The following is a 23,119-nucleotide window of genomic DNA, read 5'->3' as shown; positions in this document are numbered from 1 at the left end:
TTTTCAGAAAACAACTTTATTTATATTTTGTTCACATGAAGAGCAACACAGTTTTAGAAAGCGTCTGCAGCATTTTATCCCAGTGCAAGAACAAAGACAATCTGATCAGCTTTACTGCACATGTGGTACACTACTACAATCCTCTCATCACTGATTCAACAACTTTGACCAACCCCCGTACCTGATCTGTAAGAATGACATCAAAAATGCCTGTCGCTGAAAAAGTAATACAACAGACTTCACATGGAACAGTTATTTTCTACTCAAAAATATTTTGATACATCAGTATGCCATCCTGTTGTACTTATTCTAGGAAGCAACACTTTTCCACAGCAGTGTCACACAGTCTGTGAAACTATGATGGACTGGATGGAGTAAGTCAATGGCACTACTGTTGACAAAATGTAGACAAATCTAAACTGTCTGATTTAATCATTAGTACTTCTTCAACTCTCTGTGTTTTGATCCTTCATACTGTTAACTTGGGGAGGGTGTAGTCGGCCAGGTGCCTCCTCCAGTACTTTTCTTTTTCAGCTTCATCTAAACCAAACCTCTGCTGAAGTTCCACTACTACACCCTGATGCTGCACAGCCACCCCAACTAACCAATAGGAACAGAGATAAGCACATGATCCCACACCGGTGATTGTATTCTTCATGACCTTGAAAATTCCTGCCAGCCATAATTTTTACATAAATGACACAAAGAGGCTTTGAACATTGTGAAAACCAAAAACAAGAGACACAAGTCTAATGAGGATAACCAGGATGTCTAAAGAAACACAAAATGTAATGACAGTGACGAAGTGAACAATTATCACTTTAAATAAAGCTCTTGATGAGTGCACAACTGCATTTAAATAACATGTTGGAGCAATAGTTTGGGAAACATGTAAAGACACTCTCTCAATAAATAGCTCGGCTACTCTTCACTCTCAGGAGCAACACAGCTGGTTAACATCGGAGCAACTATAACCCTTCTGTATTTTTATTTGGCTGATGAGCAGCTTACTAGACACATTAAACATGCCCAATATAGATGTTTTTCCATACACTTCGTATCTTCAGTATGCACATTAGCCCTTAAAAACATTCATCAGCTAAGGACCCCTTTGTGTGGTCTAAATCAGGAAATACAGTAAAAAGTATGTGACCAAGACTCTTGATCAGTTCTATGTATACATTTCCCCTTTACATTATATATACACAACAGAAAGCAAATCTTAAAATGTTAAAAGTCTAGATGTTTAAAACAGTACATCCAAAATCGCAGGGAAAAGGGTTATTGGGTCAAGCATATTTACATTATAATTACAAGTTTATAAGCACACAGAGTTAGAGAACGAGTCTGTACAGTGACTGCAACGCAGGCAAGAAAAAGCAATCAAAATAAAACTTGATCAGAGCTGAACTGGGCTTATGACTGTTAGAGAAAGAAAGAGAAAGGACGAGGGAAAAGAACATTTGGCTCCAGTGTGCAATGCCTGCTCTCACCTAAGACACATTGGTTGTTGATTTAAACCTGCGCTGCTGTGCAGTACGCCATCTACTGTACACAGTGGGAAGGTTTTTCAGTACATTCAAGTGATGCTGACACAAGTTTGGTATTTTAAGCTATCAATCAATCAATCAACCAATCTTCTAGTCAAACCATGACAAATATAGTAAATGCTTCAGGTTGCATGAATAAATTGAGTACAGATTGACAGGCAGCTATCGTTTTGACACAGATTTTCATAACACAGCGATACAAGGTTAAAGAATAAAAACGTCTCTCAAGTACTGCAACTTCAACTTCTTATCACTGAGGAATCCCTGACAGCTGAATCTACATATAATCTGACAAGTGAGAGAAAGTCCAGGACTGACTGACATTACATACAGAAACAGTAACAGTGACATTCTTCATACTTGCTCTTTTTGAAGTGGCCATTATACAGCTCATACAGTTAAGTGCCTGAGAGCAAGCTGAGCGAAAGAAATGTGGGTGAAGCATGATTGTCTGTTCAGGCATGAGGTTTACATGAGAGCGGCGGAGGAGAGGTTTGGTCGACAGCATAAGTGTGAGGAGTGTGTGTTTGCATCTGACGACTCCCTGTCAGACACACAATCAGAGCCACCCTGAGCTAACAAATACGACTCACAGGACCGATCTCAGAAAATCAAACGCCGCTTGTCTACCCAGGTCGAGGACAACCTCTGGCTTTGTTTAGTACTCTGGCCTGGATGAAGGGAGTTAGGAGACACAGTCCTACAATAGTGCAAACACTGCTGTTGTCTTGACGACTCGTCCCAGTTCGCCTGTTGGCGGAGCAGAGACCTGGATGGAGTGCCTGTATTAGAGCCATTTTCGGAGTGTAGACAGGTTCTGGTCCATCCAGCGGCGATTCAGTCTGATGGTTTCCAAAGCCTCCTGCACGCTCCTCATCTGAGAGCCACGCTCCTTCAGGCCGGAGAAGAAACCCTGTACCTGAACAACACAAAAAAAAAAACAAAAAAAAAACCACACAATGAGATGTTTACCAGATCAGACATGGCATTCTGTAAACACTTAATGTCTCCCCAAAAATGTACACTGCAGCATTAATGTATTCTATCAGAAGGAAAAAAAACACTGAAAACATACTTGATCAAGGTGTGCCTGTGTGGAGAACTGGGAGGTGGCAGATTTGATGATTGTCTGGATGGCAAAGGAGCCCACAGGGAACCTACAGCCAAAACACAACAATGATGATGATGTAATTTCATCTTTTCATTTTTATGTGACGTAATCCTGATATGTATTCTCAGCAATAACATGTACGAAGCCGACAGGGACCACTTACTTCTCTATGAGTTGGTCCCAGTTCTCTTGTATAAAATCCCAGACAAACAAGTAGCCAGTGAAGCCGTTACACACCCTGCTGATGACCAAAGGCAACTCCTGTGTTTGGATGAGATCCCCGTTCAGACCTGCCTTTAGAATCCTAGGCAGAGCATAATAAGAGCTCCTCAGTGAATGAACAGTAATGACAATACACACACTTCATTATCATCACTTCCATACAGTATGTGAAGAAATAATTTGTAAAACCCTTCAATACTTGTTATGATACAAACAGGTTTCAGAACAAACACATTATGAAAACAAAAATTAAAAGAACTTAAAGAGCTAGGACGAGGAAAAACTTTTGTCACTAAATATCTGTGAACTACAACATAGAAATACAGAGCTAGGTTTAAGGTCATTTAAAAACAGTACCCACTACACAGTCTGTCCATCAGAGACAATTCTATTGTAAAATGTCCCACCCAGTATGTGTCACGGACACAATTAAAAAACAAAAATATTTAAAAAATAAAGGGGGTTGTATTAGGATAAGCCTAAAAATCCAATACGAGTTGGGTAATTAACACATTTTATATGTACAATGTAGTGATACAATAATCACCAAAGTATATGAAACCTTAATATATGGGTCAAACACTAGACTAGGTGGAAATTCCCTGGTCTGGAGTACTCAAGTCAGGTGATTTTGAAATTTACTTTACTATAAAATTTCTTTCAGGATAGATTGGTAGGATTTTGCTCCTAAAATAGATGAACAGTTTTGTGAACTTAATGTCAGTAAGCAGCTCCATCTGCTGTACGTACAAACCAAAGTGCGAGAGCTGCAGGAGTTAGAACGGCAGAGTGGACATAAAATGATTTGACACTGAACATGCATTAACATTTAAAACACTGCTCCTCTCCTGGGTCCAAATGAAAATGACTCATTAGGCCACGTATGCTACACAAATCCTCATAGGGACGAAAAGATGCCACTGCTTGATCCTGGCCAGACACATGCACATACCCACACATACAAACACTTACCATACTAATCGCCGCGCATTCTGAGTTGATGCCAGGCCCTGTAACATTTTTCTCTTCTCTGCATCGTAGGTGGCATGTGCGTACATGTGGAGCAAAGTATCCCAGTCTTCATCTGACTGAGCAGCCACAGTGAAGACAACACGCTGCAGATCACCTGGTATCCTACAAGTATACATACAGGAGGAACACATATACAAACTTATTTTACAATGGCTCCGAATTTCAGTTTTCTTCTGACAACTGCCAAATACCCATTCAGTCTAGTTATGCCACCTTCTGCCCCTGCAAAAGGTTGTTTTTCTAAAAAGATGAGTCATACACAGCTCACCCTGAGGTCACCATGACTCTGACTCGGCTTTACGTACCGTATAGTCCCATTGGACTTAACATGCTCTTTGAACAGGGCTTTGGCTTTCTGAGTGCAGTTTTCTTCATTAAGACTACAGGCCATCTCCAGCAGGGCTGAGCGTAACTCCTGTTTAGACACACTTTCCTCCTCTTCCCATGTTTGTTTGTCCATCAGAGAGCGAAAATGATCCAGAATATAATCCTGTTACGTGTCAGAAAAAGGCACAAATTATTAACATTAAAATTAGTACTTCAAACACTAACCTCAGTTTATGGGCTCTATTTTCGTGTTGGTGCAAGGCACGAAGCACAGAGGTGCACAAGTGCACTGGTGAATTCCTGTGGCACAGTGAGGTGATTTCCTCAACTGCACCAGTTTGGTAAGTGTTAGGGTCAGACATTATGCTGTGATGGTTAACATTAGAGTAAGGGGCTAGGGAATGCATTATGTCACTGAGTTGTCTCCACGGAGATAGTGAAACAAACGTGTGTGTGTGTGCAGTACCTTCATGCGAGACACGAGACCATGCTCTTGTCTCTTGTCAAGCAGCCTGTAGATATTACTGAGCTGTAACAAGGCCTCAGTCACAGGAGAAGTCTCTGTTTCATTGGACATGTAGTTCAACAGGCTGAGGACCTGATGGAAGGACACACGTCCCAGTCTGTTGACAACACGGGAAAGAAAGTGAGGGAGAGGCGGAGAAGGAAAGTGAGGTACAAGAACTGGAAAATACTCTTCCACTTGTGTTTCTTGAAAGCAATTACTGAAAGCAATTGAAATAAGATTGTTATATTGTCTCTCATACCTGGATAGAGCAAAGATGTTGTGTATGAGTGAGGCACGGTCCTCATGTGTAAGAACACTGACATTGCTGTGCAAAGCTGCTGTAAGAGCATCCCAGCCCTCATCTCCATAGTGGACGATATAGAAACCCGTGTTTCTGTAGTTCAACTTCAGCCACTTTACACTTTCTGGCAGCTTAAGAGTGCCTGAAAACACACACAAACACATAAACACAGCCAAAAATGTACAATTTGACATTGCACCCAAGATTCTGAGACTTAATGTAGAAGATGAATACTTGACTTTTACCTGACTTGGTCTTCAGAGTGAACACCTGTCTGCACTCGGGGGCCAAACTACAGCTGTCGTTTACATAAGTCACTGGAATATTCCATAGGCTAAAGAGAGTGCACAATACAGTTAGGGTTGTGTTGTGTTTGTATGATCTGCACATGTCTGTGTATGTGGTAATGTAACCCACCTGGAAGTGTGTGTGGTGTTGTCAGATGTGAGGAGGAAGTGCTCCTGTGTGAGGGTCACTTGATCTCCCTTGCGGCTTACAGTGACCAGCGGGAAGCCTTTCTGTGATGTCCATGAGTTCATCATCTCTGACACATTCAGGTGCTGCGTCGAGACCTCAACCTGAGGACAGGAAGACAAATCTGTCAATCAATCTGAAATTTTGCAGTTTTATTTGTTTGTGGTAACAATTACAAGTTCTCCACAGGATATTGACAAAGGCAAAAAATAAGAGGGATATCCTCAGAAAGTTTACACAACTCATGGATTCTACCTAACAATGTCCTTTGATACGTAAGCCAAGCCTCAACACTCTATGAATTCTTATTAGCCTTTGATGTTTGCAAAATCCACTTTTCTTGTTTTGCCATCTAATTAACTTTTTAATACTAACAGACATTTAGGACTGGTAGCATTGTGGCAAACCTCCAGATAACCAGTGCAAGACTAGGCAGGTGCAAGTAAAGAATCAAAAGCAGCAGCAGGGGGAAGTAATGAGTTGGCAGACTGCCGTTAAACTGAGGGCACTGGGTGCAAGCCCCTTTGACAGTAATGATCCAATGTACTGTCTGTATCTAAAGTATCCTGAGCTCTCTGACGTCCATATAACATTATAACATTATCAACTATGATTACAAGTCATTTTATGCCTTCTATATTAATAATGTAGCCCCTGGGACAGTTCTTTGTGATCCCTCATTATACTATGACAATAACACTAGCCAGAGGCAGCTGATGTCGGGGAGAGTATACTTTAGCCAGATGGTTGGCTGACAGACTGCTAAGAACAGATAAGGGGAAAAAGTAGCCATAAACTACCAATGTGTAGTGAGTATTATAATCAATGCAAATCGCATCAAACACAAAAAGGCTGATATACACATACTTACCTGTGTAAGGCTGTTCCAGAGGCCATCAGTGTCTGTGTTTGATTCATTAAACTGGTCTAGATACTGAATGATACCCTTTCTGAACTGCTGCTCCCCGAGCAGGCAGGCGTTCAGCATCAGGAGAATGGATGCACCCTAGAATAGCGAGTAGAACAAAGCATCTGTGATCAGACCCAAAACACTGCTAAAACTGAGTGTGAGGTTCAGAAGAGAAACTTCTCAGCTGGATATGGAAGTTCAGTGAATGAGTGAAAGTTGCATCTATCTCTCTACTTACATATAATATATAGAAAAGTACCTTTTCATACGAGACAGAGTCAAACATCTCTTCCACCTGCTCTGGTGTATTAACCTCTGTCGATACAGCATGAGAGGAGTTTAGTGCATCTTTGTCCAAAGCTCGGAAACGCACTGCCAGGAACAAATTACCCTGCAAACAAACACAGTACTTACTGTAAAGGCACAAAATGAAGCACACACCTGTATCTGCCTCAGAGTATGTGAGAAGTAATTTATGAGCCAGATGTGAGAGCTTACAATGTCCAGCTTGGGAAACACTGTCTGCAGTGACATGTACTGCATGTAAGTTGCAAAGCCTTCATTGAGCCACAGGTCATTCCACCAGCTCATGGTTACCAAGTTTCCAAACCACTGCAACACAACATCAGAGACAGATTACGACCTGGATCATCTTCACAGTCTCAGCACCTTTACACACACAAAGGCAGACAAAACTACCTGATGAGCGAGCTCATGCGCTATGACAGAGGCAACTACTTGTTTCTCCAGAGGAGAGGACTGTTTGCCCACCAGCAGGCTGGTCTCTCTGAAAGTAATGAGTCCCCAGTTCTCCATGGCCCCTGCCAGGAAGTCTGGGATGGCTACTAAGTCTGATAAGAGAGACAGGGAGCATATTGGGGTGTGTAGAGAGGGGAGAAAAGAAAGAACAATGAGAGGGGGAGAAAATAACATGTATATACACACTGGGTGAAACAGGCATCTGTGTGTGTGTACTCACCTAGTTTTTTGAGGGGGTAGTCGATTTCAAAGAAGTTATTGTAGAACTCCAGCAGTTTGGAAGCTGTGCTCAGAGCGTAGTCAGTGTGCTCCTTCTTCTCTGGCACAGAATATACAGACACCTAAAACAAACAGACATACAGTAAGTAATGCATACATCCAGACAGTTTATCAGCAACTACAGAACTTCACTGAATACTAAATGTAAAAAATATATTGGCTCATGTACAGCCTGAACTGAAAGTGAAGAAGACTTCTATCTGCACCAGACCTACCAGAGTTTTTGAGACATTTTTGCTGATCGGGGTGAAATCAGCAACAATGAAGGCCACCAGGTAAGTGCTCATTTTGACACTGGTTTTTTCAAACTCATCTTGCACGAGGCCACTGGTAAGTGTTGTTGATTTAGCCTGAAACACACAGCGCAAATGACTACCAGTTAATGTTGGTTGTTCAGTCCAAAGTAAATCAAATTTGGCATCTTGTCTGCTGTGGAATGCAGCAAGCAAATACCAAAACACAGCCTGTTAGCTCAACTGTGCTCACACTACGAGTTTACAGGCCACAGTGGGCACAGGAATGACTCACAGGTCCCTCAAAAGAAGAAGTGACATACTATACAGAGTGAGTCACTTAACATAATATTGCACTGTAAACTGTGGCTATCCAGGTGATAAACATGATACTGATGGTGAATTCCAACTACTAGGTTTATTGGTTTAAAAACCTGCAAAAACACTAATTATCTGTGATGCCTAATGATACTGAGCACAGACACTGATACACCCTGTTTCTTACTTACTGCATTATGATGATTCAAAAATGTTATGTTCAGAAAGACTCTTTGACGGTTTAACTTGTACTTGGAAAATAAAATGTGACCCACTACTAACCCTAAGCCACTACTGAAACAAAATTAAATTCAAAATTGGGGTCTGTTTTATATCAGTGTTTTTAGTTTTAAATTCAACTGTCAATGCTGCCAGTCCTTATACCAAATGTTCTGTAAATGCTAGAGTGGAAAAAATTATGTCAACCAAGTAGATACTTCGATGAAGCCATTTAGAAAGCAGGACATTTCAACACTTGGAACTATACTGTAAAAATAAACAGATCTTTAGTAATGTTGCAGTACCTTGGGCATGTTGGACAGAGTCATGTAGTTTGGTTTTCTGATGATTTGAATCTGGAAGGTAGCTTTGAAAGCTGGCTCATCAAAGCAAGGGAAGGCCTTCCTGGCTGATAGTGGTTCAAACTGAGTTGCAGCTAGGACCCTGGTGAAAAGAGGGAGATGAGCATGATTATACTGAAACAGCAATTTATATAAATTCTGCAGCAAGTCCTTCCGCCATTGTGAAGTACTTACACCAAAGCCTAAGCATACCTTTTCTTTCCATCTTTATCTGTGTATGAGCTGTTGTAGAAACCATCGTAGGTATGTGAGAGGTTGGCAGAGTAATGCAGAGTCAAAACACAGTACTGGCCTGTCTTCAGATCATCAGAGACTTTAACGGCTATCTGCTGTCTGGGTTTGTACTCCAGTACAGTCACATCGCTGGCTTTCCCATCACCCAGCTGGAAGAGATAAATTACCAGTTATCAATTAGCAGACAACATAACAAAAGGAAAAATGTTTGGAACGTGTATTTTGTTGAGGCACAAATTAAATCTTTGCATACATTCTGTGCACCTAGTCAGGTATAATCACATCTATATCATCTCAACTCTGTCATTACACATTGTCATTTGCACACAAACCCCTTCCAATCCCACCTTGAAGGTTGCTTTGGTAATGTTGAGATTAGCACCGTGCAGGACAATGCAGTTGGTGTTGTGATGCACAGACATATTGATAACGGTGCGGCCAGTGAAGGTCATGTCGTCGAGGTTTGGGGTCAGGGTGAGGTCATAGCTGAGAGGATGTATGCTTTGAGGCAGCCGGAACTGGGCCCATGGAAATAGTTTGCCATTTGTTGAGATGGGGTATACTGTCTCTATGGGTGTGGTCTTGTTTGTCTTAGGACAACCTGCCTGCAGAGGGATGGAGGGTTGGGTTGATCCAGGGAAATGGATGTGTGATTGAGCATGACAGACAAATAAAAGAAAGTCTGACAGATATATTTGCTTAATGCATAGAAAAAGTGATCATGTTATTGTAAAACCTACCTAACCAGAACAAGTGAATATTTTTCTTACCCTGGTAAAGTTGCATCCAGGTAAGAAGTACAGTACCATGGTCATGGAGGCCACTATCACCAGGAACAACACACAAACAACCATGGTACGGGCTGAGGGTCGTGAACATGATCTGAAACCAGGAAAAGTTTCACTTTGACCACTTTCACAAAAAGGATGAGGGAGCAGCGGCGTTTATAAAGGAGTAGATGGTGATGCTGTGAAGGACTGAGGGAGTGAAAGTAGAGTTTCATCTGCATCATGTGGAAACTGAAGCCTGAATAGATTTTCTAGGACATGTTCAGACAGTAAACTGTCATACAAACAGTCAACAAGATAATCTGTCAATTAAGTGCACACAAGTATTAATATCCATGTTTACAGTGGATTGTGTGATTAAAAGGATTTGTCATACAACATTGAGGTGCACTGGCCTTTAAAGCAAATCCATGCTTCACTGACTTTATCTAATCAGTAACTGATGAAGATTGCGCCTCCATACTAAAATAATCACCATCTTTCTTGACACGGATTTCCTTCTTTACTCAGCCACTGTAACCACAAGGACTTTGAAAGTAGCAGCAGTGTCAGGAAATGTTTCTCCACAAACCTAAGTGCTAGTTGTTCATCAACACAATCACAGGTTGTTTTATGACTCAATGTAAAACATGAGGTTATAGAAGAAATAGATTTTCATTCAGCGCACATGGATTACTGGCAGTGCTGTACCTGCTTATATGTGTTTATCACTTCCATCTTTAGTTACTGGCCCAAAAAGACTTAGCTAAAAAATCTCAAAATGTGTCTAACACAACTAACAAAAATAACAAAAGTTCTTCATTTCATAGAGAAGTTTTAGAAACTTGGTTAAGTTGGTTGGACAATTACAACACATTCAGCTGAATCACCTGGGTGGAGCCTGTCTGGTGTACGGAGAAGAGTTGGATCTGTGAGCAGAGCTACGGTTCATGAAAGACATGCCCAGCAGACGGGCTGAAGACTCGCAGTCCTCCTCATCCTCATCCATATCATTCTCTCCCAGGCCTCGCACAAGCAACCGTGAGCTACGAGGCTCATACACCACTTCATCTGGGTCAAGAGCAGGAAATGTCTGCAGAGAGCATGGAAAGTACATTCTGTTATTCTCCAGTTAAGGTGTGCAGTGTTTCATATATAATGTTAACAACTGGACTGTGCTCTCAGGTAAATTAATTAGCATAGGGTAAGACCTCATATGCAGAGGTGCTGAGGAGAGTGAGGACAGAGAGAGGTATAATGGAAAATAACCAGGACAGAGAAAGGGCCAGCAACAGGTCACAGATGACAAGTCATTCTGACAGGAGAAAGGTTTTAGTTTTTTTTAAATTAGAATTGGTGTTGATGCTGAAACAAAGATCTTGGACAAAAGGGATGCTACGGGGGTTGAAATTTAAAGCAGTGTTTGTTTGGTGACTTTATGATACACTATGTCGATATTGACAGTAACTGACACCGGGGGGAGAGTACATTGTAAAGATAAGATCAAGTTTAAACGGCTTCTGTGGGGGAAAATGGGTCACTGCAGCTCTACAGAGAGGGATATAAATACTGTGAACATAGTGACAATACAGCATCTTCATCATGCTGAAAGGTTTCTTTTTGCTAGAAGTAACTCACACGATGTTGATTATAGATAGCTGCAGCTCAGAGATCTAAAAAAATATAGATAAGTAAAATACCACACTGTAGGTGCTGAACTAAAAGTGTGCAAATAAGCATCACTGGCTACCCACACGTGTCGGCCTTCCTCAAATTAACTAATCCTTATTTATACTGCCAATAGCACTAACATCATCTGATTAACAGATGTAAGCACTGTGAGAAATGTGCAGGGTGGTGCAAATATGTAATCTGAGATATGCAAATTGCTGAGGCAGGCTGATCCTTGAGGTGAAGGTGTGCATAGCATGCATGGCGTAAGTAGACATGGATATACCGGAAATGCAGTGGAGTCCTTGGCTAAATCAACAACATCAGGCTCTTCTTCAAACATGCTGTTCTCAATCATGTTCCTCGGCAGGTTGGCTCGCTCTACAACACACAGAGGAAGACAAATCATACAGAGGAGTTTTCAAAAGGGGAAATGAGAGAGGTGTGAGAAATAAAGAGCAATTTCCAAATGGTTACTTACATTGACAAGAAACATACAGTATGAGCCCTATGTGCTGTGTTTTTAGTGTTACAGAGTTTTCCAAAGACAGAAGTGGCAGCAAGCCACCACTCAGCACAAAGGCTTGTTATTGTCACTGAAGGTGTAGGCAACATGAAGCCACATTTAATGAAGCACTGGGTTTCTTCAGTTTCCTGTTAGTAAACCTCCTGCATTATTTCCTGGTACTATGACTTACATAGAAAGGGTTCATTGGGCTGGTGAGGCAGCTACAAAATCTGTTAAGACAGATATCACCCTACTTCTTCCACAGTGCAAAAAATGCCTTCAAAACCAGCAAATATAATGAATATTCTGTTGTTATGCAGTTTAAAGCCTGCATTTCCACAAACTAACCTGCATCTTCAGCATTATGAGAGGAGTTACCTCTTACAAAACCCATGTGATTTTCTGGCTGCCAGATTCTCCCTTTGGTTAATTCTTGAAACAAAGAGACATTGTTGCATGTTTAACTTCCTTATTTAATGATAGCAAAAGTAATAAAATGCTACGTGATGCATGTCTCCTGTTTTGCCTCACGTTCCAGTCATACTTGTACAGGCTAAAGACAATGCTTTTTCAGTCTCACTTGGTGATGGAGTGGAAAGCACCAAGACAAAAGACAGTAAACACGTACTGAAGGAACACTGTTCACACAAACACAATGGCACCACAAAAAAAAGTGAGCTTTAAGTCTCCAAAAGGAAGACAGGAGCCCAGAAACGTGAGAGACGAAGTTAGCTCCTTGTCTGTCCTGTACAGTGTCTCTGATATGACTGTACTATGGGCTATCACTGTGTCTCTGTCTGGACCACACTGCTGTGGTATGAATGTCTAAAAATAGGCAAGGAGCTAAGTGGTCGGTAATGTGTAATGTCCAGATAAAAATAAGATGCAGAAAAAACACATCAAACTTTAATGATTGTCATATCTATTTCTAATAGCTGTGGGATATTGTTGTGATATTATGTTGATTGTTACTTCATACAACCAAGATTACATGAGAGAGGCAGTTGATGTAACTGTTATCATCTAGACTACAATTAGTAAACAGGCCAGGCGAACATGAATAACCAACAACTACAGGTTTGTATATAAATACGACAGTAAGACATGTTGTCTGCTGACGTGCACTTCCTGTTTGCTGAAAACATTATCAAGTCTACCCTAGAGTCACAGAACTAAAATTAAATATATGTGTCTCAGTTTAACAGGTATGCCCACTGATTCAGACCTAGTAGGAACAGACACACCACTACATACTGTGGACACTGAGCACTGACCCATGACACTGTTATCTGTGAGTTGAATGGTCATGAAAAATTTAAGAGAAGGAAGCATCTGCTGAGGGTGTCTTGTCATTATCTGATCAAAAAGTGATTGTGTAATGTGAGCTTGGTCTTCTACTAAAATCACTCAGTCACAAAAGAGAACAAATACAAAAAAACAGGAAGTCAAACTGCTGTGATTGGGTCATTGCTCCTTCCAGGTCGAGACAAATCTGAAATAATATAACATCCACAGAGAACACTCAGCTTCCCAGAGTGCTGTTATAGTGTGTGCACTGGCCTTTTTGTTTGTTTTAATAAAGCACTGGACGCCCTGGGACCATAGCAGAGGTTATAAAGCAGCTGGCTGCTGGTAGTCTGAGCTGAGCACAGCATGACTTATCAGCTCTCCGCACAAAGACAAAACATAGCTATTATCAAACCAAATGGCTTAAACTGGGCAAACAGTGGTGCTGTGTTTCCATAGACAACATGAGTCTTAACAGTGACATACTATGTTTCTGCCAAGAGTCTCGAGACAGCCATTGCTTAAACTGTTAGACGTGTGTTACTGGCTTTGTTCGGTTCAAATAAAATCGTTACATAAATAAAATACAAGATTTGCTAATTCTGTTTTGCGCCTTGAGGGAAGTTGATATTCGTGTGCAGTAAAATGTTATCATGCCCCTGCAGTAGTGTCAACAGATTTGACACTGCGATTAAGTTAGCTTCTAAGAATCCCTCAACTGAAAAAGAAAAACCAGTTACTCAGAAAACACGAATAGAGTTTTCATTATGTTTGTCAAAAGTCAAACCCATTCCTCTAAACATGTGTCCTCGGGTGAATGTCACTCACAGAGAGCTTGAAGCTAACGTCCCGTTAGTTGTTAGCTGGCCTGCTGCTGTTAGCTTGCTGTTACAGTACCTACCATCTTCCCTCCTTACCTGTGCTGTTGCTGTCAAATGGATCCATGGCGGAGTATCTCAGAGAGCTCCTCTCGTCCAAAACAAGGGGGACCTCTACACGTTTACAGCAGCTCGACAGAGGTGATGTGTTTATGGCTGACCACAACCCCACTGCAGGCTATCATACGCTCACAATAAATAGCAGCCCGACCTCACTGTACTAACGTTAGCTGCGTAGTGGCTAGCTTGGAACGAGCCAACTTCAAACAATTTTAACTGACGGAAAGACATTCATTCAGATAACGTTAGCTGGTTTCTATAACTTTATCGTCCATAGCTGTTTACTGGACTAACACGTGAATACGGCGGGGCTGTCTAAAATGTCAAACCTTATGATATAAATATGTAAACAAATCTTACTCTGAGACGCACGGCAAACTAACCAACTGGCTGACCAAATTCTTCCCCGACCAGTTGTTGACAACCTCCCATCAAATCACAATACTCGCATCCTATTGGGCGATACCACTGGGGGCGTGGCCACAGCAATACCCATACCCACTCGCACATCTTGGACAATATATTGTTTTAAATTCAATCCAGGACTGCCAAGCCTACATGGTTAACCTCAACCCTCACCCTAACCACCTATTTATGATTCTCACCTTAACCCTAGTCTCAACCCACAAACAAAAGCTTGACATAACAAATTCCAAACACCCACTCATACACATACTTTCACTATCCTTATGAGGACAGTGCATTGTTTCATGTTCATTTCCTGAATGGCCAATCTTCACCTACATTCCTAACCGCAGGCGTCGCCGGACTCCTTTGCTAGGGCACGTGCCCCAGTTTAAATGCAACGATTAATTTTCAACAATTAAAGTTTATCATTGCGTCAATTCAGATAATTACGGCCTACTGACGGGGAAAGAATAGATGTATTTCTACTCAAACGTGTAGTAAGCGTGTTAACTCCTAATAGAAGCTTTAGCGGACGCGCACACTGTACTCTGTGTCAGTGCACGTCACTGTGCTTGAGCAGCAGATGAACTACAACACCCTGAGCGCAAATGACTGACCAGTAACCACATATATGCAGCACTTTTCTCGTGATTCCTGGCCAATATTCCACTTTCACAATTTCATGTGCTTAATGCCTCTATTAAAATACATATTTCACCTGATATCGATTCAAGAAACCACAGAGGGTGGGTTTGCGGCGGGGGCCTGTACCCCAGTAGAGCTTTATGACAAGCAACAGCCCTGTGCCTAATCTCAATTGTGATAGTTCTTATCATAACTGTAACACCTTTCATAACTTTAGAATAAATGGTTAATATGATGAATACCAAGCACACACAAACATGCACACAATAACACAAGGATATGTTTCAGTTAACACACAGAGATGGCACAATGTACCTTTTTATTGTCTATTTGGTGAAGAATCCATTTACAGAGTATTTGTGTGTTTGGAATGGATCTCTCTCTCTCTCCCTCTCTCTCACACACTCACACACACAAAGACAACACAAAATTCATGGTACACACGTGGCTCCATTACACACACTACCACTGCTCAGCTGCCAGTTCTACTAATTACACTTTTATTTTAACAAATTAGTTCCCTGATTTACAAATCATCTTTTTATGTACAAAACTGTCACCTCTCCAATAATGTCAACAATTTCCAAATAAAAACACACAAAATAATCAAAAACACCTTCAAGTATCCCCTCTGTGGTTTGTGTCAACCACAATCCATCTTACTGCTGTCTTTCACTTCATTTGCTCGTTCAGCCAGTTTCTCAGAGTCTCTAGGTTCCTCTGAACCCAGCGAACATTTTTCTGCAGGTTGTCTAGGGCAACCTGAGTAGCTCTCAGCTGAGATGCCTGTTCTTTGATGGACTCAAAGAACGACTGCACCTGGGGGGGTCAAACACACATACATTTACACAGAGGCAAGTACACAACTGAAAAGTGACAGAAGAAAAATATAAATTCACATTTCCTCTTACAGTTCATGTCACAACATTGTGTTGGCAACATGGATCATACATATTTGTTAAAGCCTAAGGTTTTATAGCTATATCTTATCAGGTAAGTAGCAAAATATTTTACAATTATAATTAGCCCTTTTGTGTCTAAAAACTAAGAACATACTGTCCCATACTGATAATACTTAGATCAAGGTTTAAGAGTGTATTTACTTCAGCGAGTTCCTCTGGAGATGAAAACTGGCCTGTGGTGCCAATGATGATGTTTCTAATACAAAATGAGCCCAACTGGAACCTGCGGGTCAGAAAGACGACAGAGAGAACAGTCACAAACTACCCATTGTTTTACTTGTTTACTTGTGGTCTAACCAGGTCCTCACCATGTTGATATGATGATGATACTACAGTTTCTTTCACCGTGTCCCCATTATGTTATACTCACTTTTCAACCAGTGTGTCCCAGTTCTTCTTGACAAAGTTCCAAGCAAGGTGATGTCCCTGTGGATTCCTGGCCACCATCAGGATGAGACTAGACAGGTCCTGTGATCGAATCACCTTCCCCTCCAGGCCCAGCTCCAGCAGTCTGCAACACAAATATGCACACACACGCTGCTGACTGCATTCAGGACACATTATCTGTCATTTCAACAGACTTTACTTGAAGTTATTTAGTAATACCTGCCTGAATGTAAACTAGAATATGTGTTGGCAGCAGCATTGTGATACCATACCCAATGTGTGCCACAAGGTGGCAATGTTAACCATGTGGAAAAATATAGCAGGAAGAAGATATAGCACCTTTCCAGTTTGCTGGTGTTTCTGCTGCAAGTCAAGGCAAATAGGATTTTTTGTTTCTGTGCTGCAGAGAGGGAGATGTTGTATGTGTGTAAGAGTGAGGCCCAGCCATGGTCATCCTGAGCTCCAACTGAAAACACTGTCTCTGCCACGTCAGTGGGTAAGCTAGAGTAAACACAAGCAGAGACATACATATTGCGGGACATGATGAAATATCAAATTATATGGTCCAATGTACAGAGAAATGCTGTTATTTATGTGAATTATATCAGTGGTTGCTGACTGACAATGTAATTAAAATGTAATTTAGACAGACTTGAGTGTTCCATTGGATTGAAGCCAGTCTTTGAAGCTCTGACGTGCCCGCTCCAGACAGGGAGGGTCATCCAGGTGACAAGCCAGAGAGAGGACCTCTGACCTCAGCCGTCGCTCTGACACTGTGCCGTTGTCGCTCCACGTCTGCTGGTCTATGACGGCACGGAAAAATCGTAGGATATACATCTGCAGAAAAGCACACAGAGAAACAGCATCTTGCATGAACTCAAGCTGATTCTGACAATGACATAATTATCATACAGTCTGTGTACTTTTGTTGTCTTACCCCAAGGTTTTGCGATAGTTCAGGCTCGTTCCTCTTCTCAATCATCCGGTAGAAGTACTCCAGATAGCCCAGTCCTTGGAGGAGAGGCACTGTGTGTTTCTCCAATCGCAGATAACCAATCAGATCTAGAGCTTTATTGACTGGCAGATGACCTGCCCTGTAGAGAAATACAATATTTGAAAAGCTGGGAGCTATTTCAGGTGGGATAATCAAAGCTATTTTGTTTATGCGTAACAACAGAGATACAAAAAGAAAATTGTCTCGTTGTCTCACAGACTCACAAACCCATTCACACTTTTATGCTTACGTGACCAACTGAAAAGCGTTGTGTATCAAGTGAGTCCTGTCTTTGTAGCTCAGAGCAGTGTGGTTTTCCCTCAGCAGTTTGGTCATCTCGTCCCAACCACCGTCCTCGTAGTGAACCACATAGTAGCCAGTCATGTCACTGTTTACCTTCACCCAGCTGACGTCCTCTCCGACGTGTATGCTGTCTAAAGGGTACATATATAACAAATGTAAGGGGCAAAGAAAAAAAGATATGTATGAACTGTATTTAGCATAGTCTCTCCTCCCTCTTACCTGTCTGTGTTGTCATCAAGTGTCTGTGAACGGTGCTGGAAACATCTGTCTTGTATGTCAGAGGGATATGCCAAAGGAAACTATACAAAAGCAGGGAGTATTTTTAAAACTGGAACTTCAGTGTTACTTGAAATCAAAGTCTTGCTGTTGATGGTCATGCAGCCGTGAGTACATGTGCGTGTTCATGCTCACCCCTTCTGCAAAGTGGGCCAAACAGGGTCAGAGGGCAGCACCGTCTTCAGGAACCTCTCCTGTCTGAGCAGCAGACGAGGACCTTTCCTTGTCACAGATACCACAGGAATACCTTTCTGCAGAGTCCAAGTGTTCATCATGGCTGTCAGATTCAGATGTTCCCCTGCAAACAGGTACTATAGGAGACAGCTCGATATCAACACATGTGGCCGTAATCTCGTAAAGGGTGCAACATTTATAAGATGCAAGAGAGGTCAGAGAGTTTATGTTCAGATGTTTACTCACTGCATTTTTGGCGGCCTGGCTGCTGCTGTAACAGTGTTTTCCTGAGATGAAGTCCTCCTCTGAGCATGTCTGAAAAACAAAATAAAACTGAACATTTTCAACATCAATTTCTATTAAAATGAATGTTTTAGTCCATTTAATACAAATCATTACATAGTGCACTATAGTGTTTTAGATTTTGAATGTCATCTGTCTGCCTTTATGGCAGGTGTTGGTTCCAATTTGGTTCAGTACAGTAAGAAAATTAGAGACTTTAAACTTGTTTGAGATTGGTAATCCATCATAGTGAAGCCCATGTCTGTTTTTATTTTTGTCAGTGTTTTGTTATCGATGCCTGGCAAGGCTGCGTGTTCTTTTTACAGTAAATCAATCTGCACTTACAGCTGCTTTACCAGTCACAGATAACATAACTTTGAATGCCATGAAAGCAGACATCATGTTCACTTTGATTAATTATCTACTGCAAGCAACTTTCAAATCTCAAATTGATTTTTGCACCATAATGAAATGAATGGAAAACAACAGCTGCCTGGAGGGAGTGACAACACAAATCAAAAAACTACAACACTGCAGCATGAATCAAGAAATGGCTAGCAGAAACATAAAATATACCCGACTTATAATAAATAGGCTAAAACCTAAAAAAAATAAAAGAGGATGGTTTCTGCAAATGGATTGGCTCTCTCTGTCTGTCTTCTGCCAAGGTTGTAAAAAGGTAAGAGGATAATTTGTAAAACAGAAAAAACATATCTTGACAAGCTTCACGCTACTTCCTTTCTGGTTCAAAACAGACAGCTCTCTCTTTCTCAATGATCCACTGATGTAATTATATCCCCATGAAGAAAAACTTAGCTTCATGTGTTTTTGACAAATACAAATTCAAATACAGTTTGCCAGAATGCACTTTTTTCTCACTAGAAGATGACAAAGGACCACACAGTGTGTTGCAATGTAATTTGTGTTCATACATTGGATAGACTGTCCCACAGGTCCTGGTTGTGTGCATTTTTGTAGCTGTATTTGCGGAGGTATCGCACAATCCCGCTCTGAAACACATCGTCTGTCAGAAAGTGTCGCAACATGTGCAGGACACATGCTCCCTGGTGGGGGAGAGAGAAAGGTTCAGTTTCAATCAATACAACATGTTGAATTGTACAAAAATAAACCACACTATGTTGGTTTCAAAGTAGTGTGAAAAAAAATCTGTTACAATATTAATATAAAGATGTGTCTTTTTAATTGACTGTGTTTGTTTTACATATCCCTAATTTTACCAATCTTAAACTTCTACAGATTATATATTCCTAATAATATGCCATTATTGGTTATGTAGCCTGCTTTGTGACTGAAAATACAAAACATGTATTGTATTGAAAGCATACTTTGTCATAGGAGACAGTGTCAAACATCTCTTTGATCTGAGTGGGGTTCTCTGCTGGACTGGATATTGGGCGGGAGGAGTTCAACGAATCATGACCAACTGCTGCAAAACAGGTGTGCAGTAGATATTCCTCCTGTAAAAGTGTGGACAGAATATATACAGAATTAATCCTCTCTCCTAGGCTTAATATGAATGAGTATTGATCAATGGACACTTACCACTTTAAGGTCAGGGTAAGTGGCCTCCACTGAAATGTACTCCATGTATCTGGCAAATCCTTCATTCAGCCAGATATCGTTCCACCACTCCATGGTCACCAAGTTACCGAACCACTGCAGGTAAGATTTTTAATTGCACTGACTTTTTATGTGGTGATATGAAGTGATTTGTGAGCATCTGACCTACTGTAGATAAACAAACACTTAATCCTGTATCTGATTATTGCACAGATACACTGTCACACTCTCACCTGATGGGCGAGCTCATGGCCAATGACCATAGTAACCCAGAGTTTATCAGAAACAGAGGATGTGAGGGGGTCAAAAAGAAGGCTGGTCTCTCTGTAGGTGGTCAGACCCCAGTTCTCCATCGCACCGGACTGGAAGTCTGGGATGGCTATCAGATCTGAGAGCGAGAGGAATCGCAAGTCAGATGAAAGTGAAAGGAGATGATCTGTGGTTTAGTTACAGGGAAAAAAGTTCACCTTGTTTGGGTAGAGGATAGCGGATGTTGAAGTACTCCTCATAGAAGTCCAGCATTTTGACAGCCACCTCCAGGGCATAGTGGGTCTGAAGCCACTTCTGAGGGACAGCATAGATTGACACCTATAGACGCACAACAATGCATTAAGAAACAAATTAATATCGACTGAGAAAGTAATATTTTCACCAAGGCAAGTCAAACGTTGTCTTAGAGGTCATACCTGCACTCCAGAGGATGTTGTTGCAGTGATAGATTTGAAATCACTGATGACAAATGCTACAAGGTATGTGCTCATCTTTACGCTCGCAGCAAACCGGTCCTCAAGCAGGCCATCATTTACTTCGACTGTCTTGACCTGAATTACACAAATATTTAATTGTAACCATCTTTCTCATTTGAACATGTATGATGACTTCATGTAGGAAAAATGTCTGTGTAGGTTCTCAGTCATCGAGGTCATGGTAGTCTTAAGTGCTAAAGTTGAAGGCTTTAAGTTTTTAGAACTGAGAAGAGGCAAAGAGAGGCAAAACGTCTTCAAGAAAAAAGAAGTCCAGTTACCTTCCACTTTAGCACTTTATACTTCATGCAGGAAATAACACATACACAACACTCACTATAGGCATGTTGGAGAGAGAAATGTACTCTGCGCTCCTCCTGATCCGTACAGAGAAGTTGGCTTTGAAGACTGGTTCATCAAAACAAGGGAAGGCCATCCGAGCACTCGTGGGTTCAAAATGAGTTGAAGCTAAGGTTCTGTGGAGACATCAGCAGATACTTTTTGTACGGTATTGTAATTGTAACACACCTGTATGTGTAGGATATTTTATCTAACTTACTGTGAAAGAATGTATCAAGTCTTACCTGGTCTCTCCTGTGCTGGTTCTGTAGGTGCTCTTATAGAAGCCATAGAAGCCGTCTGCTAGCTCTGCACCAAACTCCATATACAGGAAGTACTTTTGCCCACTGCTGAGCACCCTGGGAGAGAAAATGCCAATCTGCTCATGCGAAGGGTTATGGAGAACTGGAAGAACCTATGAAGAGAAAACCATACATTTTTCATTGTATTTCTAGTCATTAAATGCTAAGTGAGTAAAAAATGGAGAGAAGTTGAGTTCAGTTTAAGTATCAAGGACAAATAACTTGTAGCTCCGCATTTACAACTACCTGGTCAGACAGATGAGCAAAGTTCTCGTTCAGTATGGTGGCCTTGGAGATCTGTAGACCCTTACTGTGCAGCACAACCCAGTTAGTATTGTTCTGAACATCAATCTGGATCTGCACTGAGCCAGTGAAACTGAGATTTGTCATGTTGGGGTGCAGGAGGAGGCGGTAGTGAAGAGGAACGATGTACCTAAAATAAGGAAATACGTGTTGTTTTTTTTAATCAGTGACTCAAAAACAGAGGTCCACCAATTTTTCATGTCAAGTCCCTATAAAAACAAAAGTAGCATTATGGGTACCTTGGTAAGCGAAGACGGCTCCAAGGGAAGGACAGGCTATCAGTGCCCAAAGGAGTTTGCTCTCCTGGGGAGCTTGACGCCTGTTGTGAAGTCTGGGTGTGCTGACACCCAACCAGAGACATGTGAAACAGGAACAGGGCTAAAAGCCGCACAAAGGCCATTGTAGAGGAAATGTCCTTCAGCGCGATTTTAAAAAAGGCCAAACAGTCTGACAGCTAGTATTGAAATCACTCTGTCACATCCCAAACACAGGGAACAACTAAGGACCACCTGATGTGAGTGTTGGCAAGTCAGGCAAGTTCTCAGGACCTCCTCTCACACCTGAAAGACATTAGTGGAGGATTAAGGATACATCAATCTCTTAAAAGACACAGTATCAGACGTGATTATTCTTTCCTTGATCAAGTAGAGGTCTGATGAGGCTTTGCTTCCTGCAGCCAGGTTTTTCTTATGATTAAAAAGGTCACAATCTTCATTGTAAGACTAATAGAAAATTAACAGATTATGACAGTTACTCCTTACCTCTACTTCGCTGCAGCAGATGAAATAACTATTTACTCACTTCCCTAAAGTCAGTCTCTCTCACTGGCCTTTGCCCATACAGCATAGCAGGCTGTTCTGTGTTTCACTGGATTCAAGCTTCAGGAAGAAATGCTTTCATACATACAGGAAGTGGACCATTTTGGACAATGTGCTCAATTGACTCTGAGCTTTGCTAAGAGTATTAGGCCACAACACATCTCATAATGAAGGAGACTCAAACATGTGACAAACACACCACATGATTTTCCATGCAAACTAATACGAGGAGAGGACACAGCTATAACTGTGAGGTGACAACAGCTGCAGGAGCATGACTGCAGTTCAAATCAGGTTGCACATGCAGTAGCTGTGTTGTACCATATTGAAAAGATAAGCCTGTTCAGTTACAACAAACAATGAGTTCAGAAATGTTACTAATTGTGGTTAAAGAGTGTTAAGAGGTTACAGTTAGTAAAACAATGCTTGTCTTGTGATTGCATCAAAGGTCATATTTTACAGAAATGTCAGAAAGTTTTACCTCGGTCATTTTAGCCTCATCATCCCTCCCTTATGTTCCTGCTGCTGAGTTTCACTTTCTCTTTTAAGCTCCCGCCCACAGCCGAGACAAAAAAACTGCCAGTGTGTGTTT

At 41.4% G+C, this 23,119-nt stretch overlaps 2 protein-coding genes across 2 annotated transcripts; both read right to left on the bottom strand.

The window, feature by feature from the left end:
* Positions 1 to 14,440, bottom strand: lnpep (leucyl/cystinyl aminopeptidase). The gene is made up of 22 exons (XM_018668894.2): positions 13,990 to 14,440; positions 11,564 to 11,658; positions 10,497 to 10,699; positions 9,610 to 9,721; positions 9,187 to 9,444; positions 8,798 to 8,988; positions 8,549 to 8,687; positions 7,689 to 7,823; positions 7,415 to 7,535; positions 7,135 to 7,286; positions 6,934 to 7,047; positions 6,695 to 6,826; positions 6,397 to 6,531; positions 5,469 to 5,629; positions 5,297 to 5,385; positions 5,010 to 5,193; positions 4,709 to 4,865; positions 4,221 to 4,405; positions 3,856 to 4,017; positions 2,825 to 2,965; positions 2,626 to 2,707; positions 1 to 2,469 (listed from the first exon to the last, which is right to left on the bottom strand). Exons 1-22 carry the CDS (start codon positions 14,015 to 14,017, stop codon positions 2,338 to 2,340), a joined length of 3,108 nt encoding a protein of 1,035 aa, XP_018524410.1. The 5' UTR covers positions 14,018 to 14,440; the 3' UTR covers positions 1 to 2,337.
* Positions 14,441 to 15,351: 911 nt separating this feature from the next.
* Positions 15,352 to 23,119, bottom strand: erap2 (endoplasmic reticulum aminopeptidase 2). Its single transcript, XM_018668897.2, has 21 exons — positions 23,009 to 23,119; positions 21,949 to 22,269; positions 21,653 to 21,839; positions 21,350 to 21,519; positions 21,103 to 21,241; positions 20,709 to 20,843; positions 20,490 to 20,610; positions 20,256 to 20,410; positions 20,005 to 20,118; positions 19,788 to 19,919; positions 19,374 to 19,505; positions 18,406 to 18,474; positions 18,121 to 18,296; positions 17,929 to 18,008; positions 17,657 to 17,840; positions 17,350 to 17,506; positions 17,065 to 17,249; positions 16,752 to 16,913; positions 16,396 to 16,536; positions 16,167 to 16,248; positions 15,352 to 15,882 (listed from the first exon to the last, which is right to left on the bottom strand). The coding sequence occupies exons 2-21, from the start codon at positions 22,107 to 22,109 to the stop codon at positions 15,736 to 15,738; spliced, it is 2,829 nt and encodes a 942-aa protein (XP_018524413.1). The 5' UTR covers positions 22,110 to 22,269; positions 23,009 to 23,119; the 3' UTR covers positions 15,352 to 15,735.

Source organism: Lates calcarifer, linkage group LG13, assembly GCF_001640805.2.
Source record: "Lates calcarifer isolate ASB-BC8 linkage group LG13, TLL_Latcal_v3, whole genome shotgun sequence".
Lineage (NCBI taxonomy): Eukaryota > Metazoa > Chordata > Actinopteri > Centropomidae > Lates > Lates calcarifer.
The sequence above is the reverse complement of the archived record's forward strand: the minus strand, read 5'-3'. Positions and strand labels throughout refer to the sequence as shown.